Genomic DNA, 27,631 nt, shown 5'->3' with positions numbered 1-27,631 from the left:
CAATCATTTTCCTGTCTTGAACATAGCATGTTTTTAAAGGTTGTGTTTATGAGACGATCTGATCAAGAAGCTATTGGTCTTTATTTTACTTTTATTAAAAAAGAAAAAGAGCCTGTATGTTCAGCATATGTTTCCCAACCCATTCCTGTATATAATACTATATAAGAAGTCAAATGTAAATACTCTATTGATACACCTCTGAGTAAATTCAATAAATGCACATAAGATTGAGCCAAACTGGCCCTGTCAATATTTATATTCACAGAATACAGTCCGTGGAGCAGGTTAAAAGTTGGGCTTATGTGGTCTAGGGGCAAGACTGGGTGTGGCAAAGAGTTCAAGACTTTCCAACTTTACGCTCAGCAAAATCAGCAGTAAGGTTCTCTTTTTAACTCCCCATTAGTTCCTGGGGAAAGTGACAGAGGAGATTCAACTCCACAACAGTTTATCTCAGCCATAGAAACACTTCCTGTTCTCCTGATTTTGGACTTCCTGGTCTGTGGTCAGCACAGGAGTCATCCCGCCATGCTTCCAGGATGGGACATGTAGAACCGTGCGAGGATAGGGGTTGATGATGGGATGGGCCTTTGGAGGATCATGGGAGCTGACAGGGTCGGGGGTCATGCCATAGGGATTGAGACGGCGCCATTGGCTTGGCTGCGGCTGCGTGTGTGGATGCTGGAATCAGTCAGCTCCTCTCCATGCTCCTCAGACTTCTTGAATGCAGCGAGGAAGCGCAGCGTGACGGAGTCCCACTCCTCAGGAAGCAGCAGCAGCAGGAAGCCAAGGCAGATGATGCAGGTGGCAGCCAGACGCACCACACTGAAGATCACCTCATGTTTCAACACATCTACCACTATGGATGGGAGAGAGGGACGGAGAGAGGGAGGGAGGGAGAGACGGAGAGAGGGAGGGACGGAGAGAGGGAGGGAGGTACGGCGCGAGAGAGATGTTTTGATTAATTAAGCAGAAGTAAGGTAATAGAAGAGAGAGGGAGAAAGACAGAGAGAGATGTTCTGAATGATTACGTAAAGTAACAGAAACCGCAGGACAAAGGTGGGGGGGTGAACTGAACTGCATGGGGGGATATACAGTATGTAGCTTAACAATGCAGCTTACAATCAGCACAAGTGGGCCACTATGTCCTCTCTGCTCTAAAGATCTACACCCCTGCACCACGCCAAGCTGTAGTAACCCACTGACCTTCATACAGGCCACTGTGGTTAAGGAAAATAACTGTGGGAATTTACTGTCGCCTTAGCAACCTGATCCTCCCTTTGTGACGGATAGTTGCTGCGTCTGAAGGCACAATGATGATTGGGTTTCCGAGGTGAGAGAGTGAGACCTGCTGTGTAATCTGTTTGTTGCTGGGGTCTCAAGTGCTGACGTCTGAATACAATACCTCTGCATGCATTAGAATAAAGAGGCCTTTACACATTTTTCAGAGATACACACACGCACACACACGCACGCACACACAGACACACACACACACACACACACAGACACTTACCTGCATTGCCGGGCACACTGAGCAATGTCCCTATAGAGATGAGGATGGGGTAGGTAAGCACCACGCCAACATTAACCAGGATATTGAACACTGGAAGAGAAATGACAATGTTAACACAAATATTGTTTCTAGTAAGATCAAATAGTGTGTGTGTGTTTCCACTCACCCAGCCAGAGCCCAGCCAGGCCACACAGGTATCCCCAGGGCAGCGAGGACAGAGAGCCCCAATGCTCCACTTTGGTGAAGTAGAGGATGAGGGGGATGAAGGAGATGAAGATGAGATTGAAGACACCCATGGTAGAGAGGAAGTGAGCCACCTCACCCAGGTTGGCACTGCCCAGGAACATCTTAAACAGTACCTGCAGCAGAGGAAACAATGTCCAGATATGTTATACTGATGGAACTCTATGTAAAACTAATTGAGAATTCTAATTATTTCAGTATAAACAGGCACCTGCTTAGTAAACTAACCTTGTAGAGAGCCGATGTGGACGCGGAGCCTACAGCCAAGGCCACGCCTATGATGGAGTCCCCATGGAAACCATCTGCGTAAGCCATCATGACGATGCCTGTGATGGCCATTATGGCCGCCACAATCTGCAGGTAGGAATGAGGGAAGTAAACCAATCAACATTAATACTTGTGCCTACCTCCCCTCCCCTGTATGATTCATTTGATAGCTGTGTGACCAAGCCCAATGAAGTAATAGTAGTGGTAGAGTACTGACCCGTACACCCATGAAGCGGTCCTTTAGGACGATCCAGGACAGTAGGAAGACGAAGGCCTTGTGGCAGCAGTAGAGGGCTGAGACATCAGTGGCGGTCAGCTTCCTCAGGGCCAGCAGGTACAGGTAGTTAGTCAGGGTCCACAGGATGGAGAAGGGTGCTGTCCTCTTCAGGAACAGCTTGAGGGTCATCCCATCCTCCCCAAAAAGCCTGCTGCACTCTCTGACAAATGTAATTATAGTGGATAGAGAAAAGGAAGAGGTTATTTACTTCTCAAATTTGTTAGTCCTATACCCATGAGGAAATGGGAATTCCAAAACTTTGGATGGAAGTCAAAACCGTTCTTCCGGCTGAGAGTCAATGCTTCATTGAAATTATTATACTGGCCATTTCTCATGGTTGCGGTTAATATCCCTTTCACACGCCTGTGCCCATGGTAATTAGAGGAGGGGTGTGTCATATAAACAACGTCTCACAGCACTGGAGGAGATCAAATACTGAACAGAAAGCATTTTACAAATCTGCTGCAGCTACCACTGCAGCTCCCATAAACACGTCTGGGTGTTACAACTGATTCAATACCCTGGAATTATAGCCTATGGAGTCTATGGTTTCTCAAGGAGCTACAGTACTTAGCCTGTGCAACCTTGTAAAAGCCCTTCCCCACTGTCATGATCAATCACCTGAATTTCTGTATAGGCGTCTGCTTGTCCCTGGTGGTGACCACGTGGCCTCCGTAGTAGAGAGGGAAGAGGAGGATGGTCCAGTTGGTGCTGAACCAGGAGATGAAGAAGGGGCAGGAGAAGGACTTGAAGGTGAGCTGGACCAGCTGAGTGGTGCCCACCCAAGAGGAGGAGACACATAGGACCAATAGGAGGCCCCCCAGCACCTTCAGCACTGTGTTAGCACACGTCTGGTACGATTTCCCCTCTTCACTGGCCTCACTGCCTGGTGTGTCCGCATGAGACTCAGAACCCTCCTCTCCTGTGGGGGTAAACATATCCGTAGTTAAAGTATGGAGGGATATGTACTGTAGGCTTGTTGCATCACCAGAGGCATTGGTGTAGGTGTGGCTGAACAAAAGATGCTTCGGCACCATGGACAGTGGCATTACCTTCAGCACCATGGACAGTGGCACCCCATTCAGCACAGTGGACAGCGACACTCTGGACAAAGAGCCATAAGCATGTGTTTTCAGTATTTGTTTTTCCAGTGTGTGGTTGATAGCAACAGGTCAATTTGAATGTTCCATTTCCACAATAAAACACATAGCACTTGAAAATAAAGCTGATGTGGAACAGCTTTCACAAAGACAATTAAGAGTGGATTGTTCCATAAAGACCAATGGGTTCCAAGCTCCATTCTATGACGCTATCCTGGCTGCCTCACTGAGATATGTAAACAAGTATTGATAATTCGTCCTTAGTGAGTCAGTCCTCCAGTTTGAATGGTCTGCTGTAAAGGCACTAATGCATAGCTTTGATCAAAATATGTGTTCTTTGCATCCTGGATGCTGGTTGCCCATGTCAGGAATAGCACCATTGAGTTATTATACAACGCAGGGGATACGGTCCTAGCATAGACATGTATTCAGACATGCACAGAAACCTGACCCCCAAAAAGGATCCACATTTTGTATGTGTCCGCCCAATCCCGTGGCATCCGTCTCTAGAAAGACATGACAACCTTGTCAATTGTGGCAGCCTCCTGTTTCTTACCATTCCTTATATTGTGCTCTAAAGAAACGACAGGACTGATTGTTCAGAGGTCTGGCTATAAGACTTTTCAAAATTCCTTTTAGAGCACTGAGCAAGATGTTCCACTCGGACTCTCTAGTGGACATAACATGGGCCACTATGGTAGACTGCTGACATCTTTACAACCGCAAGAAAACATTGTTGAAAGTTTAGCAGATCTGCCTTTTTTTTGTTGCTTGCGACTGTAAAGAGATTAGATTACCAAAGCTCTGAGTGTGCACATCTGCATTCAGTGGCTTCAGAGCAGACTGGGTGGTTTTTGGACTGGTGCACTGTGCGCAGGGAGACTGGGAGCAAGGAGAACCGTAAAGCTAACTGTGAGCACATCAAACCCACTACTACAGAGAAACAGGAATCGAGAACAGAAATGTAAGGACTTATATTGAATGTTATTCCTTGCAGCAGTCATTTTGCAGTCAAAGCAGAATAATGTTGGTTGGTGCATTGCCTTAATGGACTGTCGGTGTGAATGGTGTGTGCACGCGTGTGTGTTTTATGTGTGTGTCACAGAGGATGTGAGTCCATTTCCGGAGATCCAGGATCCGTTATCTAGGCCTCCACAGCGTGATCAACCTACACCAGGGCAGGAATAAAATAGACATGTGCTGGGTGTTTGCTGCTCTCTCTCAGACTGCTGGTTCAGCACTATGGGTTCAGCCCAGCCATTTCCACCATGGCTATAGACATTACATTACAGTATAGCAGGAAGCAGCAGGCTCTCTCGCTCCTCTCTACTTGGACCTTTGAGGAGGGCCATTAGCAATGCTCGAAACAAGATGAGTACAATCAGTGCCTCTAAGTAATCCAATAAAACCCCTATGTGCACCACTAGGTATCGACCCTCTGCTCCCAGAGAGAAAACTGTTGGTTCAGAGCAGTCTTCCGTCCCCCCCCAAAAAAAATCCAATCAAGACTATAAAAGTACCACTACGATTCATACCGTGACTCTTCCCTTTAGGTTCTCTAAAACAGAAAGCAGAGTGTAATGAAATGGAATATGCATGAGATTAAACTCTTTCAAGGGTAACATTAATTGCTGGCTTAACATGTCATAGATGCTTAAGAGTGTGTGTGCTGGTTTCTGTTAGACTATAAGGCCTTAGAAGTAGGAAGAAAGACGTCGGGCAGCACATCCAGAACGATAATGTCCTTGAAACCCAAGACACTTTATGCTGTCTGACCCTAAGTTACAATAATGCTGCTAGTTTCCTACATAAACTTCACGATGACAAAACCAAACAGTAACACCATTATTCAACAGCAATCATACACCTACAGTTGCTACATAATATTAGTTGAGCATTGCATCTATCCTAAGAGTGCCTTTCCAGAGACACGAAAAGACAATGCTGGACAAACAGACAATGCTGATGATGAAGACAGACAGTGCATTAGAATCAGTTCTAGTCAGTGATGTTTGACTTCTTTTTTTAAAAGATAATTTTGATAGGGAAACTGTATATCGGCCCCACTTTGCTCCATGGTTACTGTGGCAACTGAGGTTACTGTGACAATTCAAAATGTCAAATAGGGGGTGCTTATATTTGTCCTGTTTCACACACGTACCAATGTGTAACCTTAACAACCTGTGTGGTGAAATGGAAATGTGTTTTTTGCATATCCCACTCCCACTGAGAGTGGGGTCACGGTATTGGATCAGCCATGATTGACGGCAACCCGGGAGCAATTAGGACTAAGGGCAGATTGACAGATTTTTTACCTAGTCAGCTCGGGATTCAAACTAGAAACCTTTTGATTACTGGCTCAATGCTCTAACTGCTAAATTACCTGCCACCCAATTAGATACAGTAGCTAACTTTCACTGGCAATTGGAACTCTGTCAATTTGGCTTGGGATCTTGGCGTACAGTGCAGAGTTTTACTTTTGGATGAAAATGTCCCCTCCAATATATATCCAGGAAATGTAAGACTTGGCACATGGACTTACATCTTTTATAGAGTTTTATGCCTTAAAACTAAAGATTGATTACATGTTTTCTCTTAAAGTTTTTATCTCACTTTGTCCCAGATGGGGACAGACAGCCAGACCTTAAGGGGAGTATGAGAGACGATCCAGAACTGCATGATTTAAAACCAGAAGTAACATCATTTCTATGAGCGTGTCTGGATGTAGATTTTGTATGCTGAGCTACATTTCTTTGTCCTCCTCTCTCTGAGGTTCATTAACCACTCAAAGATCTTGCCCATACTGAGAGGACATAATTCACTGTACAGTACTGTAATGGGTGCTAGGTGCAGAGAGCAACACATTGTAGGCTTGCTAGCATACTGTTTCCCCAGGCAAAAGCACCACACTGTGATCCTTTGCCAGGATGCGGATTTTAAAACAAAACTATAATTCCACATTCCACCTCATTAATGCTGAAGTATTGGCTACATTTGCGATTCTATAACAGACAATATGGTATGGCACAGCAAAGAATAGCTTAGCAAAACCATAAAGGAAACCTACAGTATCTCACAAGCTGTAGTCTGGACACTTGACAGCATCATTTGGCTAAGGTATTGCAAAGGACAGGAATATCTCTAAGCAATGCTGTTTAGTAAGTGTTTACCTAGCTACCTATACATCCTGTATTAAGCCCAAAGCTATGTTTTGAGTTGACTCATAAGCAAAGGTGAGAAATGCAAACACTGATGTTCCTAGATGGCATGCAGTGGTATACAGGAGTCAGGCAGTGCATTTATTCCATCCCAGGAGAGACAAAAATACATGGATTAATTGATTACATTTATATTTTGTTCATCTCTGCAAAATAGACACCAAGGCAATGGTATGGAACTCCCATCCTTAGAAACAGTGTATGGCTGTGGAGAGGCCTGTACATTTAAAGGATGCGGTACCCATGTCCAGATCTAAATAGGTTTAGCCTAAAACTAATCACATACAAGACAGGTAAGCAAGAAGGAAAAGATGTGAGAACAGCCAAGCAGCCAGCCTGTTTGGATTGTCAATATCAATTGTGTGGCACAAATGACAACTAAACACACACTGTGATATCACAGTCCCTGTCGATAAGTTCTGTATCCCCTCCCAAAGAATGGGGAAGAGCAAAGGCTGGAAGTTTCTCATAGTTCTGTAATACATTGTCATTCAAGTGAAAATATTGAAATAATCCTAACAGTTGATTGGTAATATAATCATTAATCTGATTGTGTATGATTTTGAATAATCACAAGATAATAGTCTACTTGATAACTTTACATTGTTTACATAATTTATACTGTTTATATAATGTTCATGCCATTGTGACATTTAATAGACTTAACAAGAAGCCCAGCATGCACTATTCTGTGGAGGGCACATCATGTGCTCTTTACTTAATCAAAGAAAGCCCAGAGCACACAATTATACTAGGACTGGACACATCCTAATTTGTTTTAGCTACCTTAACCCTCCCTCCTTCCCTTCCTTCCTCCCTCTCTCTTTCTTTATCTTTCTCTCTCATACTCTGCCATTTGGGGTTGATTTAATGAGCCATGCAACGACCACTTAACACCAAGCCCTATTACACAAGTATTAATATGTAAAAACAGCAAAACTGCCACTGCAACTGAGTCGTTTAGCTATAGGCATTAATAATGCACAAATATATGGTAATCACCACGCATATCTCTGCTCTTATAGAAGGGTTTGATGAGTTTCCAATGCTGCCCATCTTAGACAGACACGCATATGCAAACACAAATGTACACACACATGTCCGAGACATGGCACCTAGGGTGAGACTCCATCCCTTTTTCCCTGTCCCCTACCCCCAATCAGGAGTTTTTACCTTCGGAGATGGAGCAGGTGAGGACCTGGGAGCTGTAGGAGCTGAGAGGAGCCACTCTGGCTGAATGCTTCTTCATCCTCCACTAGGGGGCAGAGCCAACAGTTCCTCTCTGGGATGTGTGTATGTTGTCTGTCCTCCTGGCTAGGCTGCTGCTGCTACGTTCCTCCTGCAATCCCTCTGCATCCCCGGGCTCCTGGCTCATCCACAGGCAGCTTGCTTTAGCTCTCTATCCGCTTCTTCTTCCTAAATGTCTATTGATGTGCATCTTCTATCTTCTTCTTTAGTTCTGTCTCTCCCTCCTTCACAATCAGTTGAGCTGACTCCCTCACTGTGTCTTACTTAGATGTTGTCTTTCTCTCTGGACAGTGGTGGAGCTCAGTAGAAGTGCTGTGGAGTGGAGACTACTGTTGAGCTGTCATGCCGTGATCCAACGCTACACCGTCTTCAAGGTAGACTCAAGTGTGTGGCACCGTGCAATCACTCCCTTCATCTCTTTCCTTTCATTCCTCCTCCGTTGCTTTCCCCTCCTCTTCGTTTGCTGTGCAAATCAGATGCTTTGTTTGGAAGGTAACCAAGCATCCCCCCCCTCTTTCTCTCCCTCTTTCTCTCTCCCCCTCTCGCTCCTCTGCTGGCACTTCTCTCCTACTTCACTACTCCTTCAGTCTTAGATTATTTATAGAGGTCCTGTCCTGTTGCTTGTGCCACTGTAACACAAATTAATTTAACTGAGAATGGGAAAGGACTTACCTATGCACCCCTAATTCCTCACTCAACCTGGACTCACTCAACCTGGACTCACTCAACCTGGGGTAGACGTAAGATAGTAAAACTCCAATTAGTATGATATGTTATGTATTAATTTGTGGACGCCCATCATCCATTTCATATGATATGTTACGAATAGAGTACCACAGTGGGATTCATAATACCCATAAAACTTAGCAGTTAAACAGGGAAATGGTTCCACTTGTTTTTCCACCATTCATTTTTCCCATAGGATTTTGTTTTAGAAACACTTCAAATAAGGGCTGTGCTCCATGTAGGCTTACACTGGCAGGACATTTTGATAACCTTATTAATCGCTCAAGGCCAAGGTGACTTTTACCAATATATTTGCCTGTATTTACCCACCCAAAATGAAATGCTAATTGGCTGCTAATGTGTCTATCATAAAGAACTACAAAATGCAAAGATGATCTGGACAAGACTGCCTCGATTTGGCAAAAGTAAGAATCTTTGGATTAACTATCTAATGTTAGCTAAATGTAGCAATGAATAAATTGGTTAGATTGTACAAGTTTTAAATTGACACCATACCTGTTAGCAAAGGTGTCAGCTAGAGAGGACGTGCTGGAAGTTATAGATTTATAGCCTTGGAAGATGTCTACTTTGATGCTAATTAGCATTTTTACATATTTTTCAAAAAATAAAACTGAATATATTGATAAAATTCACTCTGTCTTAGAGAGATTTACATGGTTATCAAAACGTCATGCCAGGGTAAGCCTACACAAAACACAACCCTTATTTTAAGTGTTTCTAAAATCCCCAATGGGAAAAAATGTATGGAGTAAAAACTATTGGAATCATTTCCCTGTTTGACTGCTAGGTTTTATGGGTATGACACCTCCACTATGTAACAAAAATGCTAGTATGAACTCGAACCCAGGCGCAGAGAAACACAGCAAGCAGAGGTAAGGGTCCTGGAACGCCTTCTCAGCAGCAGGGGTCCAGCTTACATGCCGAGCCCTTGGTGAGCGCTGTCAATGGCGCAGCCACCGAACTAAAGTCTCACAAATCTCCAGTAGAAATGAGCAAAACCTCAAAAACGCTGGAATTGCTTGACAGTGCTGGGCCGCGGCCAGTTGACCACCGCTTCTACCTTTTGGGAGTCCATACATACACAGCACTGAGACACGATGTACCCCAGGAACGAGATCTGAGGAATGTGAAACTCACACTTCTCAGCCTTCACAAACAAGTGGTGAGAGAGGAGGCTTTGAATAACCTGGTTAACATGTTGGATGTGTTCAACCATGGACCTGGAGAAGATAAGGATGTCATCCAGGTACACAACCTGAACTGGTGAAGGAAGTCGCGCAGCACATCAATAACCAGGGCCTGGAAAATGTCCGGAACATTTGTAAGTCCAAACGGCATGACACGGTACTGATAATGTCCATTTGGGGTTTTGAACGCTGTCTTCCACTCGTCTCCCTGTCTGATACGCACCAGATTGTACGTGTTCTGTAAATCCAATTTTGAGAACTGTAGCTCCCTGGAGTCTCTCAAAGGCTGACGACAAAAGAGGAAGAGAGAAATGGTTATTGATGGTAATGTTATTTAAACCCTGGTAATCGATACAGGGATCCCCCATCCCTCTTTCAAACAAAGAAAAACCCGCTCCTGCAGGTGAAGTGGATGGCTGAATAAAACCAGCCACCAGCGCCTGGCTGCAGTCTCTAAACCTGAGAGAGAATACACCAAATGCAACTGGATAAACTCCACATGATAATCCAGAACTCGCAGCTGAATAGGCATGGTGAGTTGCGTCACCTTCCCAGACCCTAGGGGTTGACCATCCAGCGCAGTGACCGACAATGTAATGTCCAGCTTAGTGAGAGTCAGTCCCTGTTGGCGAGCTAATGTGCGATCCAAAAAACAGCCGGTAGCCCCAGAGTCATTGAAAGCAGGAATGTCCAATTGCCCATTGTCCCACCGCAGTTTGGCTGGAAGCAAGGTGTGTACCGTGTCGGCAGCTGGAGACTGTATCTGACTCCCCAGTATTCTCCCATCTACTGACGAGTCGTCCCCTTTCCCGTCAGCTCGGGACAGGGAGGCACGGAAATGTCCAGATTATCCACAGTAAAGACAACGTTGCCTGTTATTCCTGCACCTACTCTCCAGAGCGGAAATACTGGAAACAGCTCAGAACCACTTCGTCCTTTCACGACAACATTCCCAAAGCTGGTTGTCAATCCAGGTGGCCAAAATGATAAGCTCATCCAGAGTGTCAGGGTTGTCCCAGGAAGCCAGTTTATCCTTGAGAACTTGGCTGAGTCCGTTCAGAAAGGCTGAGTGAAGTGCCTTTGTATTCCAACCACACTCAGCGGCGAGCGTCCGAAAGTCAGTGGTGTAATCAGCTACGCTCCGGCTGCCCTGCCGAAGCACAATTAGTCTTTGAGCAGTGTTCCTGCCACTGATGGGGTGATCAAAAAAAAACATCTCCCGGGTGAAGCTTTGCCAATTAAAACAAATATCTGATTGCTGCTCCCATATTGCCGTAGCCCAGGCCAGAGCCCATAATGAGAGCAAGGAGATTACGTATGCCACTCTGGAACGCTCAGTGGGAAACATTGATGCCTGCAGCTCGAAGGCCAGCGAGCATTGGAGCAGGAATCCACAACACCTCCCAGGATGCCCCTCATATCGCTCCGGTGCCGGAAGATGAGGCTTCCTGAAGGGAGGAAGACCCTGAGCTGGTAGGGAGTTGAGTATTAGGAACAGCCACAGGTGCAGCAGCCGTTGCTCCCGTCTGTCCTGTCTGCAGAGCGTACACAAGAGTTCTTAAATCATCCGCTAATGTCTGCTGCCGCGCCTCATGGCGACCAATCACAGTTCCATGGTGGGTGAGAGCCGACCGTAAATGGTGGAGTTCGGAATGTTCCTAGGACGATTGAAAAATCTCTGCTGGGTCCATAGCAGTCTTAGGTCTACCTTAATAATAATGCCAGTACGAACTTGAACCCAGGCACAGAGAAACACAGCAAGGAGAGGTAAGGGTAAATCCAGAACTTTTACTTGGCGTCTTAACAGAAACAAGGCAACCGCACAAGAGCACACTAATAAAACATGAGACCTAAGCAAAGATACAGGCCAACTGAGGAATCTAAATAACAAGGCAACGAGGTGACCAGAGAAGGTAATTAAACACAGGTGAATCCCATAAGTAATAATCAGGGTAACCTGGAAACTAGAAAACAGTGTAAGGGTGCCCTCCAACGGTAAGCTAAGGAAACAACAATCAAATAACACAGAAACTGTGACACACTGTGGGGCTCTATTGTAATTCTATTGCTCTATTGTAATTCATACAATACGTATGATATGTCGCAAATTCCTACTTTAGTTTTTTCCTTAGACAACATTCTGTCTTATGTGATAATACCAAGCATAACATCATACTCATTTGAGTGTCCCGGATTTACCTACCATGTTACGTCTAGTCTATGTGACCAGGCTGCCTCAATACACCTCACGACAGGGAGATCTGCTGCAGTACAATCTCCCAGAGTCTAGATGAGGAGAGTCTGGCTGCACATCCTCTCTCCAACACCCCCACATTCAGCCCACTTCATGGTGCTCTGTCATGCCCACAGAAAGGGGGGCTGGAGAGAGCAGGGACCAGATACAAAAACTGTAGCTGCAAAGTATTTTCACAGGGGAAAACAGGGTATCAGAAATGAAATGTTTTACTCCCTGTTCATGCTATTGTTTTTGATTGAGGAGAGTGATTGAGGAGAGTGCCCACTGCTTTACTGTTTTATTAAGCTCATCCTTCACAGGAGAGGAGACACACCACCTGTAGGTATCCCAGTATGCCCCAGCAGAGGTGTGAGCACAGGGCGTCCTCATGGCCCATGTGAGTGTGGTCAGGAGTTTCCATCTAACAGTGCAATCTCTCCCGGTCATCCTGCCTCTCTCAGCAGTTTTCACAATCAAACGTTCTAATGGGCCCCGCTGTCACTTCGGCCTATACATCAATAGCATACTACAGCATTAAGGAGGTGAGTCACAGAGCAGAGGTTCAGCACCCTGTAATATAAATCCTCCACCCTGCATACTCCCAAGCCAGTAAAATCAACGCCGGCTGGGGATGAGAGTTATGTATTGCTCAAGTGAGCAGTATTTCACCAGAGATGTGAACAACAGTGCAGTGAACCAGTGCTGCAGCACCTTCCCATTGATTACAGTTACCAGGAAATGTGTACTCCTGCCCCTCTCTGTCACTATATCAGTGTCACTCTGACCTCCCTTCCCGCTCTCTTGTCTCTCCTCTCCAATTCTTATCAGTCATAATCCTGGCAAGGCTACAGAGAGCATGGCAGATCATAGTGCTTCACTGTTCCTTAAAAGTGGAGTCTGGAGCTGGCTTCCCAGCTAGCACATAACATTCAGAGAACCACATGTTTCTTAGAGTTTGGTGAGAGTGTGGTTGGCCTATGGTTATTTTGCATACAATCTTCCCACAATTTCTGGGAATGGTGCAGGATAGTTGCTAGGCTTTAGAACATTCTCTGCACATTTAAAGCTGCAATATATAACTTTTTGGGGCGACCTGACCAAATTCACAAAAAATCTTTTGTCACATAAACTGAAATAAGGCAAACTACTCCCCACAAAATTGAAAGGTGCATAGTGCACTTTTAAGGAACTTGACAAAAATAAATTATTTTCTTGGTATTTCATTACTTTAACAGAACGTTTCCTAGAAGTTCAAACATGGTTACGTTTAATTTAAAATTTGGTCATGTTCTATGAATGTTCTCCAACTGGTTTGACATTGGGAATGTTCTCAAATAGTTCAGAGAACGTTAAGAAACAGCGTTCTTCTGTGGGAATTTCAGTACTTCAGCATAATGCTTCCTGCAGGTTTCCTCGTGGTTCTATTTAAAGTCATGTTCTCAAATTTGTCAGAAAACATTAAGAAAACTTTCCATCAAAACCACAAGAAAACTTTAGTAACGTTCAGAGAACGTTTTAAAAATGTTATTTAAAAAACATACATTCCTTTCAGCATCAACAAAACTCTCTCTATCCTCTGTCTTGTTAAGTGTGTTCAGGTGTGTTGCAGCGCCCACTAATTGGCCACACCTGATCTTAATGAGTGTTTGTTTCCTTTGAAATGGGGTCTGTTTGAATAGACTTAAATTAACAGCTTTGAATGAATAAAAAAAAAAACATGGCATGCTAGCTCCATCCTGGTGGCACAGTGGACTAATTCCATAGATAGAGAACAGAAGAGCATAGGTTTAAATCCCACTGATGCTGTGCCACAATAAAAAAAATAATGTTTGCATGATTAATGCCTGAGCAAATGAATTTCCATGGGTCCTATCTGTGTTTAGAGTTCAAAACAGTTAAACTAACTAGCATTGTTATTAAACGTCTTATTGAAACATGTTCATTCATCTGAGGGATGTTTGCTTTCAGCCACATGTTAGGTTGGTAGAGTAGAGCAACAACAGCAGCTGGTGAGATGGAACATCTGGTGTGACTCTCAGTCCTAGTGCTGGGATGGGATGGCCATAAGGACTGGGACAAGCCCTCTCAATGATCCCAATGATACACATCTCCACCTCAGACCTACCAAACACTTCCCCCTCTCATCACAACCCCAGAGACCCCCGACCAGGGTTGATCCGTGGCCAACACAGTGCTGCTGTTGCATCTTGGACCAGGGCACAGGTCCCCCCAAAAAACTCAGCACTCCTCCATAGCAACGGCGTTGTTCTGGTGTGCTCTGGCCCAGTACACTGACGCAGTAGCCCCATTCAGGGCCTTTGTCATTCAGATTAGCCCATGTCCCTCTGCCACCATACAGCCCTTTGTCTTTATGCATCTCTCTGCTAATCAGTACGTCTCAGAGATGAGTAGGAAAAGGACGAGAGGACAGAGAGGAGAGAGAGTTCCTGAAATAACGTATTAGAGTAGGCAGTGGTATAATAGTATTCTGACTACCCATATGATTATAACAAAGCATAGAATGTTCATCTACATTGTTCTTAAACATATTAAATAATTACAGGACTATACAAAATAGTGTGAGGTTGTGAAGCTAAGATTGATGATTAAAACCAATGCCCATCATCTGTTGATGAAGAAATCACAAGTTTTAAGAGGGGGACATCTAGTGGGCATAATGGAGAATAGCAGACTAGGAGCAGTAGTTAGAAGCATTACCCATTCTTTTCTGTATGATGTAACTGTAACTGTGTACCAATAGGACTTTGGTCATCTTAAGTATTTGTTAACTAATGCAAATAAGGAGCACCATATGCCATAGATGTGCCCATGTTATGTGTATTCAGTGGTTCTTCTAGGGAGATAATGGATGTCAGAGTGGGTGTGGTTTAAGGAGCTCTCCATGTTGATTTATACATGCAGGTAGTAATAAGGCTAAGTAGACTTCCAGTCACAGCTCCCCTTTTACTAGCTGTAATTTCATTGGAGGACTGAAGGAGACTTGACGCTGAGGTTTAGATAATAGACCACAAGAGGGCACTATGAGACTGCTGGAGGACTGGATATACTGAAAAGGTACTATGCTGCTGTTTGGCGTAAGCTAAGGAAAATAATGACCAGAGGAGAGAGGGGACAATGCATGGAAACCCCCACCTCTAACAGTCAATCAATTAATGGAGTAGAGATCTGCGTGGTATTGCAGGTATATGCATTTCCTCCACCTGTTTTATACTGTGCTATACTGTTGCTAAAGTCTCACAAACACTGAGAATATGTGGTCAAGCACACTTTTAAGAAGTGTATGCTGAGTTAGCCTTAATCACCTATCCTAAGCACCTAGATTCTTAATTTGCCTCCCATGTTTGTATGTTTGCTACATTGGCAAACACACAGGATTCCTTATTAAACCATTTTTAAGAAATATTACACCAATTACTTTGTAGGGCTTTTACCAATGATGCATGTACATCCTGTTGCTGATGCTATGTATTGGCCAGTGAGAGGCTTTGAAGCCACCGTTCGGTCATATTGGCACTCCTCAATAGGAATGAGTGGAATTCTACAGTATTTCTGATGTACAGTGCCTTGCGAATGTATTCGGCCCCCTTGAACTTTGCGACCTTTTGCCACATTTCAGGCTTCAAACATAAAGATATAAAACTGTATCTTTTTGTGAAGAATCAACAACAAGTGGGACACAATCATGAAGTGGAACGACATTTATTGGATATTTCAAACTTTTTTAACAAATCAAAAACTGAAAAATTGGGCGTGCAAAATTATTCAGCCCCCTTAAGTTAATACTTTGTAGCGCCACCTTTTGCTGCGATTACAGCTGTAAGTCGCTTGGGGTATGTCTCTATCAGTTTTGCACATCGAGAGACTGACATTTTTTCCCATTCCTCCTTGCAAAACAGCTCGAGCTCAGTGAGGTTGGATGGAGAGCATTTGTGAACAGCAGTTTTCAGTTCTTTCCACAGATTCTCGATTGGATTCAGGTCTGGACTTTGACTTGGCCATTCTAACACCTGGATATGTTTATTTTTGAACCATTCCATTGTAGATTTTGCTTTATGTTTTGGATCATTGTCTTGTTGGAAGACAAATCTCCGTCCCAGTCTCAGGTCTTTTGCAGACTCCGTCAGGTTTTCTTCCAGAATGGTCCTGTATTTGGCTCCATCCATCTTCCCATCAATTTTAACCATCTTCCCTGTCCCTGCTGAAGAAAAGCAGGCCCAAACCATGATGCTGCCACCACCATGTTTGACAGTGGGGATGGTGTGTTCAGCTGTGTTGCTTTTACGCCAAACATAACGTTTTGCATTGTTGCCAAAAAGTTCAATTTTGGTTTCATCTGACCAGAGCACCTTCTTCCACATGTTTGGTGTGTCTCCCAGGTGGCTTGTGGCAAACTTTAAACGACACTTTTTATGGATATCTTTAAGAAATGGCTTTCTTCTTGCCACTCTTCCATAAAGGCCAGATTTGTGCAATATACGACTGATTGTTGTCCTATGGACAGAGTCTCCCACCTCAGCTGTAGATCTCTGCAGTTCATTCAGAGTGATAATGGGCCTCTTGGCTGCATCTCTGATCAGTCTTCTCCTTGTATGAGCTGAAAGTTTAGAGGGACGGCCAGGTCTTGGTAGATTTGCAGTGGTCTGATACTCCTTCCATTTCAATATTATCGCTTGCACAGTGCTCCTTGGGATGTTTAAAGCTTGGGAAATCTTTTTGTATCCAAATCCGGCTTTAAACTTCTTCACAACAGTATCTCGGACCTGCCTGGTGTGTTCCTTGTTCTTCATGATGCTCTCTGCGCTTTTAATGGACATCTGAGACTATCACAGTGCAGGTGCATTTATACGGAGACTTGATTACACACAGGTGGATTGTATTTATCATCATTAGTCATTTAGGTCAACATTGGATCATTCAGAGATCCTCACTGAACTTCTGGGGAGAGTTTGCTGCACTGAAAGTAAATGGGCTGAATAATTTTGCACGCCCAATTTTTCAGTTTTTGATTTGTTAAAAAAGTTTGAAATATCCAATAAATGTCGTTCCACTTCATGATTTTGTCCCACTTGTTGTTGATTCTTCACAAAAAAATACAGTTTTATATATTTATGTTTGAAGCCTGAAATGTGGCAAAAGGTCGCAAAGTTCAAGGGGGCCGAATACTTTCGCAAGGCACTGTATTTGTGTTGATGTAGGGGGCACAGTAACATTAGGACTTTCAACATATGTTACTTTAAGAAGTCATTTTTTATTTTTATGTTTAGCTCACAGGTGAAATGAGGGCAGTGGGAAGGTAGGCCCCTAAATGGTGGGTAATCCAAAAAAGAAGACAAGTAGGCAGCCAGTATGTTGCAATTAACTTTAGAATAATACATATAGAAGCAGTTAGCATAGTACATCAGGATGCACAACTGCAACGTGTTTCGAATAGCAGAGACTTCCTAAGGCAGCGTTAAGTTTAGCTCACATAATATCATTTAAAAGTATGTAATAGAATAAACATTACATTAATAAATCCATACATTTTCCATTTATTTTACAATGGTGGGGTAGTGCCAAGACGGAGGTGCTCCAAAACAACCCCCCGCGCGCACAAGTACTGTTCATGACACAAACTGTTCACACCTCTTGTGGGGGAGAGAACATTTTGCAAGTTTTTAAAGTTTATTTCCTACAATTCTACAGATGTTGTCATGGGGTGCAGAGAACATTTTGCAGTTATAAAGAAAATGTTATTGCAATTCTATACATTTTGCCATGTCTAATGTGTATCCCTGTGATATTTGAGTGGCTGAAACACTACAACAAAATCAATGGGCCAAGAAACCTAGCTAAAAAACATTAGCTGACATGGGCTAGTTGATCTGGACATTTCTGACAAGTTCTGCTCTCGAAGAAATGCAATGACTGACATGACAAGAGGAAAACTGATTAATACTGTATATATATACACACTACCGTTCAAAAGTTTGGGGTCACTTAGAAATGTCATTTTTGAAAGAAAAGCACATATTTTGTCCATTAAAATAAAATCCGGTTGATCAGAAACACAGTGTAGACATTGTTAATGATGTCAATGACTATTGTAGCTGGAAACGGCTGATTTCTTTATGGAATATCTACATAGGCGTACAAATCAAATCAAATTGTATTGGTCACATACACATGGTTAGCAGATGTTAATGTGAGTGTAGCGAAATGCTTGTGCTTCTAGTTCCGACCGTGCAGTAATATCTAACAAGTAAATCTAACAATTTCACAACAATTACCTTATACACACAAGTGTAAAGGAATTAACAAGAATATGTATATATAAATATATGGATGAGCGATGGCCGAACGGCATAGGCAAGATGTAGTAGATGGTATAGAGTACAGTATATACATATGAGATGAGTAATGAAGGGTATGTAAACATTATATAAAGTGGCATTGTTTAAAGTGACTAGTGATACATTTATTACATCCAATTCTTAATTATTAAAGTGGCTAGAGATTGAGTCAGTATATTGGCAGCAGCCACTCAATGATGGCTGTTTAACAGTCTGATGGCCTTGAGATAGAAGCTGTTTTTCAGTCTCTCGGTCCCAGCTGTGATGCACCTGTACTGACCTCGCCTTCTGGGTGATAGCGGGGTGAACAGGCAGTGGCTCGGGTGGTTGTTGTCCTTGATGATCTTTTTGGCCTTCCTGTGACATCGGGTGGTGTGGGTGTCCTGGAGGGCAGGTAGTTTGCCCCCGGTGATGCGTTGTGCAGACCTCACTACCCTCTGGAGTGCCTCACAGTTGAGGGTGGTGCAGTTGCCGTACTAGGCTGTGATACAGTCCGACAGGATGCTCTCAATTGTGCATCTGTAAAAGTTTGTGAGTGTTTTTGGTGACAAGCCAAATTTCGTCAGCCTCCTGAGGTTGAAGAGGCACTGTTGCGCCTTCTTCATCACGCTGTCTGTGTGGGTGGACCATTTCAGTTTGTCCGTGATGTGTACGCTGAGGAACTTAAAACTTTCCACCTTCTCCACTACTGTCCCGTCGATATGGATAGGGGGGTGGTCCCTCTGCTGTTTCCTGAAGTCCACGATCATCTCCTTTGTTTTGTTTACGTTGAGTGTGAGGTTATTTCCTGAAACCACACTCCGAGGGCCCTCACCTCTTCCCTGTAGGCCGTCTCGTCATTGTTGGTAAGCAAGCCTACCACTGTAGTGTCGTCTGCAAACTTGATGATTGAGTTGGAGGCGTGCATGGCCACACACTCATGGGTGAACAGGGAGTACAGGAGAGGGCTGAGAACGCACCCTTGTGGGGCCCCAGTGTTGAGGATCAGCGGGGTGGAGATGTTGTTTCCTACCCTCACCACCTGGGGGCGGCCCGTCAGAAAGTCCAGGACCCAGTTGCACAGGGTGGGTTCGAGACCCAGTGTTTTGAGCTTAATGGCGAGTTTGGAGGGTACTATGGTGTTTAATGCTGAGCTGTAATCAACACTCCTCTTGTCCAGATGGGTTAGGGCAGTATGCAGTGTGATTGTGATTGCGTCGTCTGTGGACCTATTGCAGCGGTAAGCAAATTGGAGTGGGTCTAGGGTGTCAGGTAGGGTGGAGGTGATATGATCCTTGACTTGTCACTCAAAGCACTTTCATGATGATGGAAGTGAGTGCTATGGGGCGATAGTCGTTTAGCTCAGTTACCTTATCTTTCTTGGGAACAGGGACACTGGTGGCCTTCATGAAGCATATGGGAACAGCAGACTAGGATAGGGATTGATTTGAATATGTCCGTAAACACACTAGTCAGCTGGTCTGCGCATGCTCTGAGGACGCGGTTAGGGATGCAGTCTGGGCCGGCAGCCTTGCGAGGGTTAACACGTTTAAATGTTTTACTCACGCTGGCTACGGTGAAGGAGAGCCCGCAGGTTTTGGTAGCGGTCCGTGTCAGTGGCACTGTATTGTCCTCAAAGTTAGCAAAAAAGTTGTTTAGTTTGTCTGGGAGCAAGACATCAGTGTCCGCGACAGGGTTGGTTTCTTTTTGAAATCCGTGATTGACTGCCACATATGTCTCGTGTCTGAGCTGTTGAATTGTGACACTACTTTGTCTCTATACTGACGCTTAGCTTGTTTGAATGCCTTGCGGAGGGAATAGCTACACTGTTTGTATTTGTTCATGTTTCCGGTCACCTTTCCATGATTAAAAGCAGTGGTTCGCACTTTCAGTTTTGCGAGAATGCTGCCATCAATCCACTGTTTCTGGTTGGGGAAGGTTTTTTAATAGTCATCGTGGGTACAACATCACCGATGCACTTGCTAATAAACTCGCTCACCGAATCAGCGTATACATCAATGTTGTTGTCTGAGGCTATCCGGAACATATCCCAGTCCACGTGATCGAAGCTATCTTGAAGCATAGAATCAGGTTGGTCGGACCAGTGTTGAACAGACCTGAGCATGGGTGTCTCCTGTTTTAGTTTCTGTCTATAGGCTGAGAGCAACAAAATGGAGTCGTGGTCAGATTTGCCGAAAGGAGGGCGAGGGAGGGCTTTGTATGCGTCACGGAATTTAGAGTAGCAATGATCCAGAATTTTGCCAGCCCGGGTCGCGCATTCGATATGCTGATAAAATTTAGGGTGCCTTGTTTTCAGATTAGCCTTGTTAAAATTCCATGCTACAATAAATGCGGCCTCAGGATATGAGGTTTCCAGTTTACATAGAGTCCAATGAAGTTCTTTCAGGGCCATCAAGGTGTCTGCTTGGGGGGGGGGGGGGGGGGGGATATACAGTGCCTTGCGAATGTATTCGGCCCCCTTGAACTTTGCGACCTTTTGCCACATTTCATGCTTCAAACATAAAGATATAAAACTGTTTTTATATGTTTTTATAAAACTTTTTTGTGAAGAATCAACAACAAGTGGGACACAATCATGAAGTGGAACGACATTTATTGGATATTTCAAACTTTTTTAACAAATCAAAAACTGAAAAATTGGGCGTGCAAAATTATTCAGCCCCCTTAAGTTAATACTTTGCGATTACAGCTGTAAGTCGCTTGGGGTCTGTCTCTATCAGTTTTATATCTTTATGTTTGAAGCCTGAAATGTGGCAAAAGGTCGCAAAGTTCAAGGGGGCCGAATACTTTCGCAAGGCACTGTACACGGCTGTGATTATAATCGAAGAGAATTCTCTTGGTAGATGCGAGATGCGGGTGGCTGTACCGACTCTGATAACGTGTCCCGAGTGAGCCATGTTTCTGTGAAACAGAGAATGTTACAATCTCTGATGTCTCTCTGGAAGACAACCCTTGCTCGAATTTCGTCTACCTTGTTGTCAAGAGACTGGACATTGGCGAGTGATATACTCGGGAGCGGTGGGCGAGCCTGACCAGAAGACCGCTCCGTCTGCCCCTTCTGCGGTGCCATTGTTTTGGGTTGCCTACTGGGATCCGATCCATTGTCCTGGGTGGTGGTCCAAACAGAGGATCCGCTTCAAGAAAGTCGTATTCCTGGTCATAATGTTGGTAAGTTCACGTTGCTCTTATATCCAATAGTTCTTCCTGGCTGTATGTAATAAGACTTAAGATTTCCTGGGGTAACAATGTAAGAAATAGTACATAAAAAAAGGAGGTCGGAGACCTGGAAGTGTGGTGCCAGGACAGCAACCTCTCCCTCAACGTGATCAAGACAAAGGAGATCATTGTGGACTACAGGAAAATGAGGGTTGAGCATGCCCTCATTCTCATCAACGGGGCTGTAGTGGAGCAGGTTGAGAGCTTCAAGTTCCTAGTGGGGCAGGTTCAGAGCTTCAAGTTCCTTGGTGTCCACATCACCAACAAACTATCATGGTCCAAACATACCAAGACAATTATGAAGAGGGCACGACAACGCCTATACCCCCTCAGGAGACTGAAAAGATTTGGTATTGGTCCTCAGATCCTCAAAAGGTTCTACAGTGTGAGAGCATCCTGACTAGTTGCAACATCGCCTGATATGGCAACTGCCTGGCCTCCGATTGCAAGGCGCTACAGAGGGTAGTGATTTGTTTAAAACTTTATTTTGATTTGTTTAAAACTTTTTTTGTTTTATTTCATAGTTTTGATGTCTTCACTATTATTCTACAATGTAGAAAATAAAGAAAAACCCTTGAATGAGTAGGTGTGTCAAACCTTTGACTGGTACTGTATAAATCATTGTTTTTTTATCCATTCTCAAGAGAGCTGAGGGCTAGTGGTTCAAGAGAAAGCTCACACCCCATTAGACACTAGTTAAAAATAGCAGGCTGAGAGAGGGACAAGGGGAAAGTGAGTGCAGACATCGGCCTACATGAAGAATGTCTGAGTGAAAATGTAATTCAATTCACCTGCTGATTGTAGGTTGACTACCAGCCAATACAAATATGTTCAACATAGCAGGTTGTTCTATCATACATTTGACGTCGGAAGTTTACATACACCTTAGCCAAATACATTTAAACTCTGTTTTTCACAATTCCTGACATTTACTCTTAGTAAAAATTCACTGTCTTAGGTCAGTTCGGATCACCACTTTATTTTAAGAATGTGAAATGTCCGAATAATAGTAGAGAGAATGATTCATTTCAGCTTCTGTTTCTTTCATTACATTCCCAGTGGGTCAGAAGTTTACATACACTCAATTAGTATTTGTTATCATTGCCTTAATTTTTTTTTACTTGGGTCAAATGTTTCGGGTAGCCTTCCACAAGCTTCCCACAATATGTTGGGTGAATTTTGGCCCATCCCCCCTGACAGAGCTGGTGTAACTGAGTCAGGTTTGTAGGCCTCCTTGCTCGCACACGCTTTTTCAGTTCTGCCCACAAAATTTCTATGTGATTGAGGTCAGGGCTTTGTGATGGCCACTCCAACACATTGACTTTGTTGTCCTTAAGCCATTTTGCCACAACTTTGGAAGTATGTTTGGGTCAATGTCCATTTGGAAGACCCATTTGCGACCAAGCTTTAACTTCCTGACTAATGTCTTGAAATGTTGCTTCAATATATCCACATAATTTTTAATTCCTCATGATGATCTATTTTGTGAAGTGCACCAGTCCCTCCTGCAGCAAAGCACTCCCACAACATGATGCTGCCACCCCTGTGCTTCACAGTTGGGATGGTGTTCTTCGGCTTGCAAGCCTCCTAATTTTTACTCCAAACATAACGATGGTCATTATGGCCAAACAGTTCTAATTTTGTTTCATCAGACCAGAGGACATTTCTCCAAAAAGTACGATCTTTGTCCCCATGTGCAGTTGCAAACCGTAGTCTGGCTTTTTTATGGTGGTTTTGGAGCAGTGGCTTCTTCCTTGCTGAAAGTGGCCTTTCAGGTAATGTCGAGATATGACTCGTTTTTATGGTGGTTACAAATACTTTTGTACCCGTTTCCTCCAGCATCTTCACAACGTCCTTTGCTGTTGTTCTGGGATTGATTTTCATTTCTCGCACCAAAGTATGTTCATCTCTACGAGACAGAACACATCTTCTTCCTGAGCAGAATGACGGCTGCGTGGTCCCATGGTGTTTATACTTGCGTACTATTGTTTGTACAGATGAACGTGGTACCTTCAGGCGTTTGGAAATTGCTCCCAAAGGTGTACCAGACTTGTGGAGGTCTACAATTTTTTCTGAGGTCTTGGCTGATTTATTTTGATTTTCCCATTATGCCAAGCAAAGAGGCACTGAGTTTGAAGGTAGGCCTTGAAATACATCCACAGGTACATCTCCAATAGACTCAAATTATGTCAATTAGCCTATCAGAAGCTTCTAAAGCCATGACATCATTTTCTGGAATTTTCCAAGCTGTTTAAAGGCACAGTCAACTTAGTGTATGTAAACTTCTGACCCACTGGAATTGTGATACAGTGAATTATAAGTGAAATAATCTGTCTTGTTTGGAAAATTACTTGTGTCATGCACAAAGTAGATGTCCTAACCGACTTGCCAAAACTATAGTTAGCTAACAAGAAATTTGTGGAGTGGTTGAAAAATGAATTTTAATGACGCCAACCTATGTGTGTGTAAACTTCCGACTTCAACTGTATTTTGATGTCAACAAGCACTGATATGGAGCATTGTTTAGGGATGGGAACATCTTAAATGATTCACTAGAAATGTGAATGTGTTGTCTGTGTGTCTGGGGAGACGTTTAGTGCTATAAGTATCATAGTGTACCTTGTCATATTTGTTCTGAGAACACTCCAGTCTCTGGAGTTTCCAAACAGAGTTCTTATTCCAATGTCAATGTTAATGTGAGCTGCCAGCCTAGCCCGGTGCTGAGAGACGTTGCCAAGGCCTTTCATTTCACTTCCTCTCTCCTCTGCCAGTCTGCCCAGTGGGATGCCAGTGCCAGCCAGACAGCTCCTCTGGATCACTGAACAAGCCATCTCAGCACTTCACAGGCATGATACTATACACCACGAATTATAAAAAATTATTAAAGGGACACTGATGGGCAATTGGCTGAGCAGGGCCAATGAGGCGTCCCCAGAATCGATCTGAGAACTGGTGCTGGGTTAAGAGCAAGCTATATCATTTTTACCATTTCAAAGCAACACTCCAACTTCAGTCAGTTATCTTATCACTTAATGTCAGCAAAACAGTTACATTTTTGGTCATATCACTGTCATCACAGCCACCATGTGAACTTTAGCCAACAACCTTCCTGAAAATGTAGTCCATGATCCTCCTTGGAGGCATAATATTAATTCACTGCCGATGGCAACAAAAGCAAAATGTCAACAGAAAAAGGCCAAAAATATAATTACCCAATGGCGTTGGCAAGATTAAATGAATGTTCTATATCTGTGCTATTTTTGCTTCATCCCAACAGCAACCTCTTTGTAAATGAAACCTCAAAATTGAAACAAATACTTACGAACAAGTGGTAGGCAGCCCTCAGACATCAACATCATAGAGACTAGATGTCAAATAAAGCTTCTCTGTGAGACCCACATCTGGTTTGTCATAAGAAGTGTAATAAGAACGTGACTGCGGGTGCTATTCCCCTCCACACTGAAAACACCTGCTCCTTACACCTGTAATTTCATCACAGATGGTATCCTATCCATTCATTATCCTTGGCTATATTACCAAAGAGTTCGTTATGCCACTGTTGGTTTAGAGAAGGCTCTTTTTCATCTTATTAGATGAGACAGGTGGGAATGTCCATTTAAACATGGTTTATTACTTTCCTAGTTAGACTATCGTAAGTGATGCCAAGAAGCAAAGATAATAAAGCCATGTAATAAGAGAGAGATATACATGTTTCTCCCCAGATGCAGCTACTGCTACAGCAGAGGAATCCAGAGAGTCAGTGAGGTATCCAACACAATAGGTTATGGTGCACTCATGGAATGTCATTCCTTGAGCAGATATACCACAGAAATCATGGTATGCTCACCTTCCAGAGTGGCTTTAACAGCGTGAAAGAAAATATCTTATCAATTCAGACATTCCCTAGCTATGCTGAAAGTTATTTCCCTGTCTACCTGGAAAGCTGATTACCTCGTATAACTGAATAAGATCTCAAATCCTCTTGTATGATGCACTAAAGCCTGGTAAAGACTTGTTATCCACCCTGAGTGATACTGTGTGTCACTGACTTATACTGCTCTTTAGGTCTAAGTAACTTCACAACTAATTCATGTAGATTAACTTTAATATAACGTCTAGGAAATGCAAAGGAGCTTGTGTGACACGTCAAATTAAACTCAGTAGGGTATTTTTCAGAGTTTGAAACGCAACAGGCTCAGGGACACTGAATCATTGAGTACTCAACAAGAGTATCAGATCTTCCTTACATTTACACCCACATATACCACAATGAATGGACCAATTACAGTATATAGGATTTCTGACCACTGTAGCATTTTACGTGAAGAATACTGGCCTTAATCTCATATAGATTCTCTATATGCTATTCGTAATATATATTGCTGGCAGTAATTGCATTGTGGAGTGCCAAAGGGTTTTCTTTCTTCCTGCTGTCATTGGTAAAGGGGATGTATATGGTGATTTTGCCACTTTACAGAGCTCCTAGACAGAGATCCCATGAACAACCCATATAATTAAATCTAGGTTCATCTCAAACCATGGGTTCACCACAGCAAACGTAGATTTATAGCAAATCAAGATCAATCCAATTAAGGGTGGCCCAGGCATACTGCTTGCAGCTTCTTCTAGTACTCTGAGGTGGCAAAAAAACAAAGTACATTATATCCAATGTATCCTGCAATGCATGCACAATGGTGGGGGTTTACGTGAAAAAGATGTACTATTTTAATAGAGTGCCAACTATTAACATGACCAGCAACAAACAATTCAATAGGCACCCAACATCTAATACACTCCTCAACATCTTTTGACTCCTCGTCATCTAGATTGTAAAATTATTAAGTAAACACTACAGTCATGGTAACAGGCACAATGGTTTGCATAGACATCAAGTCACTATACAATGTGTAATAAATATGTCTGAGGCTATGCATCACATTACGATATTGCATTGCGGCTGACTGTCTGTCTGTCTGTCTGCTGTTGATTGTTTGTGTCTCAGACCAAAAGTCAATAGGGATGTGAGGAGAAACATTACTTCCTCTTAGTCGACATAGCTAACGCTGTCAGCTACTGTCAGCTTAGAATGAAAAACAAATGCCCACTTCTGACATTAAACACAACTCAGTGATTGACAGAACAGTAGAAACCAGTATAATTAACATCAATCACTATTTCATTTTGTTAGTGAAGATAATGTTTTGGACTATTCCTGCAACCCCCCATAAATGGTTAACATGAATGTAATATGGGGAAGCGAAGCTCTTTTTTCCCTCTATAATATGCGGGTCATACATGGTCTACTACGATCTGTGCCATTGTCTGAAAAAAGCCCTTTAGTTTTACGTGTTCGTTTAGTTGACTTTTAGGCTGACTACTGTAGGCTACTTTCTTTTCCGACTGTTTAAAAAAATATGTATAAATGTCGTTTTCATGACTTACTTCTGTGACTGGAGTAGCCCGGGTAATAGCCGTAATAACCAGTGATCCGCAGAATTCTATCCTCAATGTCTTGCACACCGTTGGCCGTCACTTTCGAGGGGGCGTCCATGTCCCCGAAGGGAAGGTGGCTGTCACCCGCTTTGCCGGGTAGGTGCGTGTTCAACGGTTCCAGCCGAAAGCAGGGCTGGTCCCCTCCACTTTCAGCACCTTCGGTACTGATCATCGTAAGTCAAAACGGGCAGTCAGAAGGAAAGAATTCGGGTGTTCCGCGCTCACCATGTGAACGATAGTATCAATGGCATAAATCAACAGCTATGAAAGGACATTCACATTTCACATTCCACCACACTGTGCGCAAGGTTATTGGAACTTAGTGAGCATGACATACATCGTACACCAGGGGGCGTGTCACTATCGCTTCTAAATTCATGTGTAGTATGCTCGTCTCTGGCCCGATCCCAAATGGACCCAAAACCCTTTTGGAAATCTAAGAGTGTTTGACAGGTGCAATCAATATGGTAATAGCGCCATGTTGTGCCCTTTAATAGCCTACATGGTAGTTTAACCATATTTCTTATAGCCTA

At 43.5% G+C, this 27,631-nt stretch overlaps 1 protein-coding gene across 2 annotated transcripts; it reads right to left on the bottom strand.

Annotated features, from left to right (window-relative positions):
- Nucleotides 1-73: 73 nt before the first annotated feature.
- On the bottom strand, nt 74-27,428 carry slc35f4 (solute carrier family 35 member F4). Of its 2 annotated transcripts, none has more exons than XM_021584893.3 (7): nt 27,048-27,428; nt 2,922-3,222; nt 2,241-2,460; nt 1,985-2,110; nt 1,680-1,872; nt 1,514-1,603; nt 74-856 (listed from the first exon to the last, which is right to left on the bottom strand). In XM_021584893.3, the coding sequence occupies exons 1-7, from the start codon at nt 27,268-27,270 to the stop codon at nt 621-623; spliced, it is 1,389 nt and encodes a 462-aa protein (XP_021440568.3). In that variant the 5' UTR covers nt 27,271-27,428; the 3' UTR covers nt 74-620. The 2 variants fall into 2 exon arrangements, with proteins under 2 accessions (XP_021440568.3, XP_036818909.1); XM_036963014.2 differs by lacking the exon at nt 27,048-27,428 and adding an exon at nt 7,792-8,324.
- Nucleotides 27,429-27,631: the final 203 nt, after the last annotated feature.

Source organism: Oncorhynchus mykiss, chromosome 25, assembly GCF_057628025.1.
Source record: "Oncorhynchus mykiss isolate SJ-2025 chromosome 25, ASM5762802v1, whole genome shotgun sequence".
NCBI lineage: Eukaryota > Metazoa > Chordata > Actinopteri > Salmoniformes > Salmonidae > Oncorhynchus > Oncorhynchus mykiss.
The sequence above is the reverse complement of the archived record's forward strand: the minus strand, read 5'-3'. Positions and strand labels throughout refer to the sequence as shown.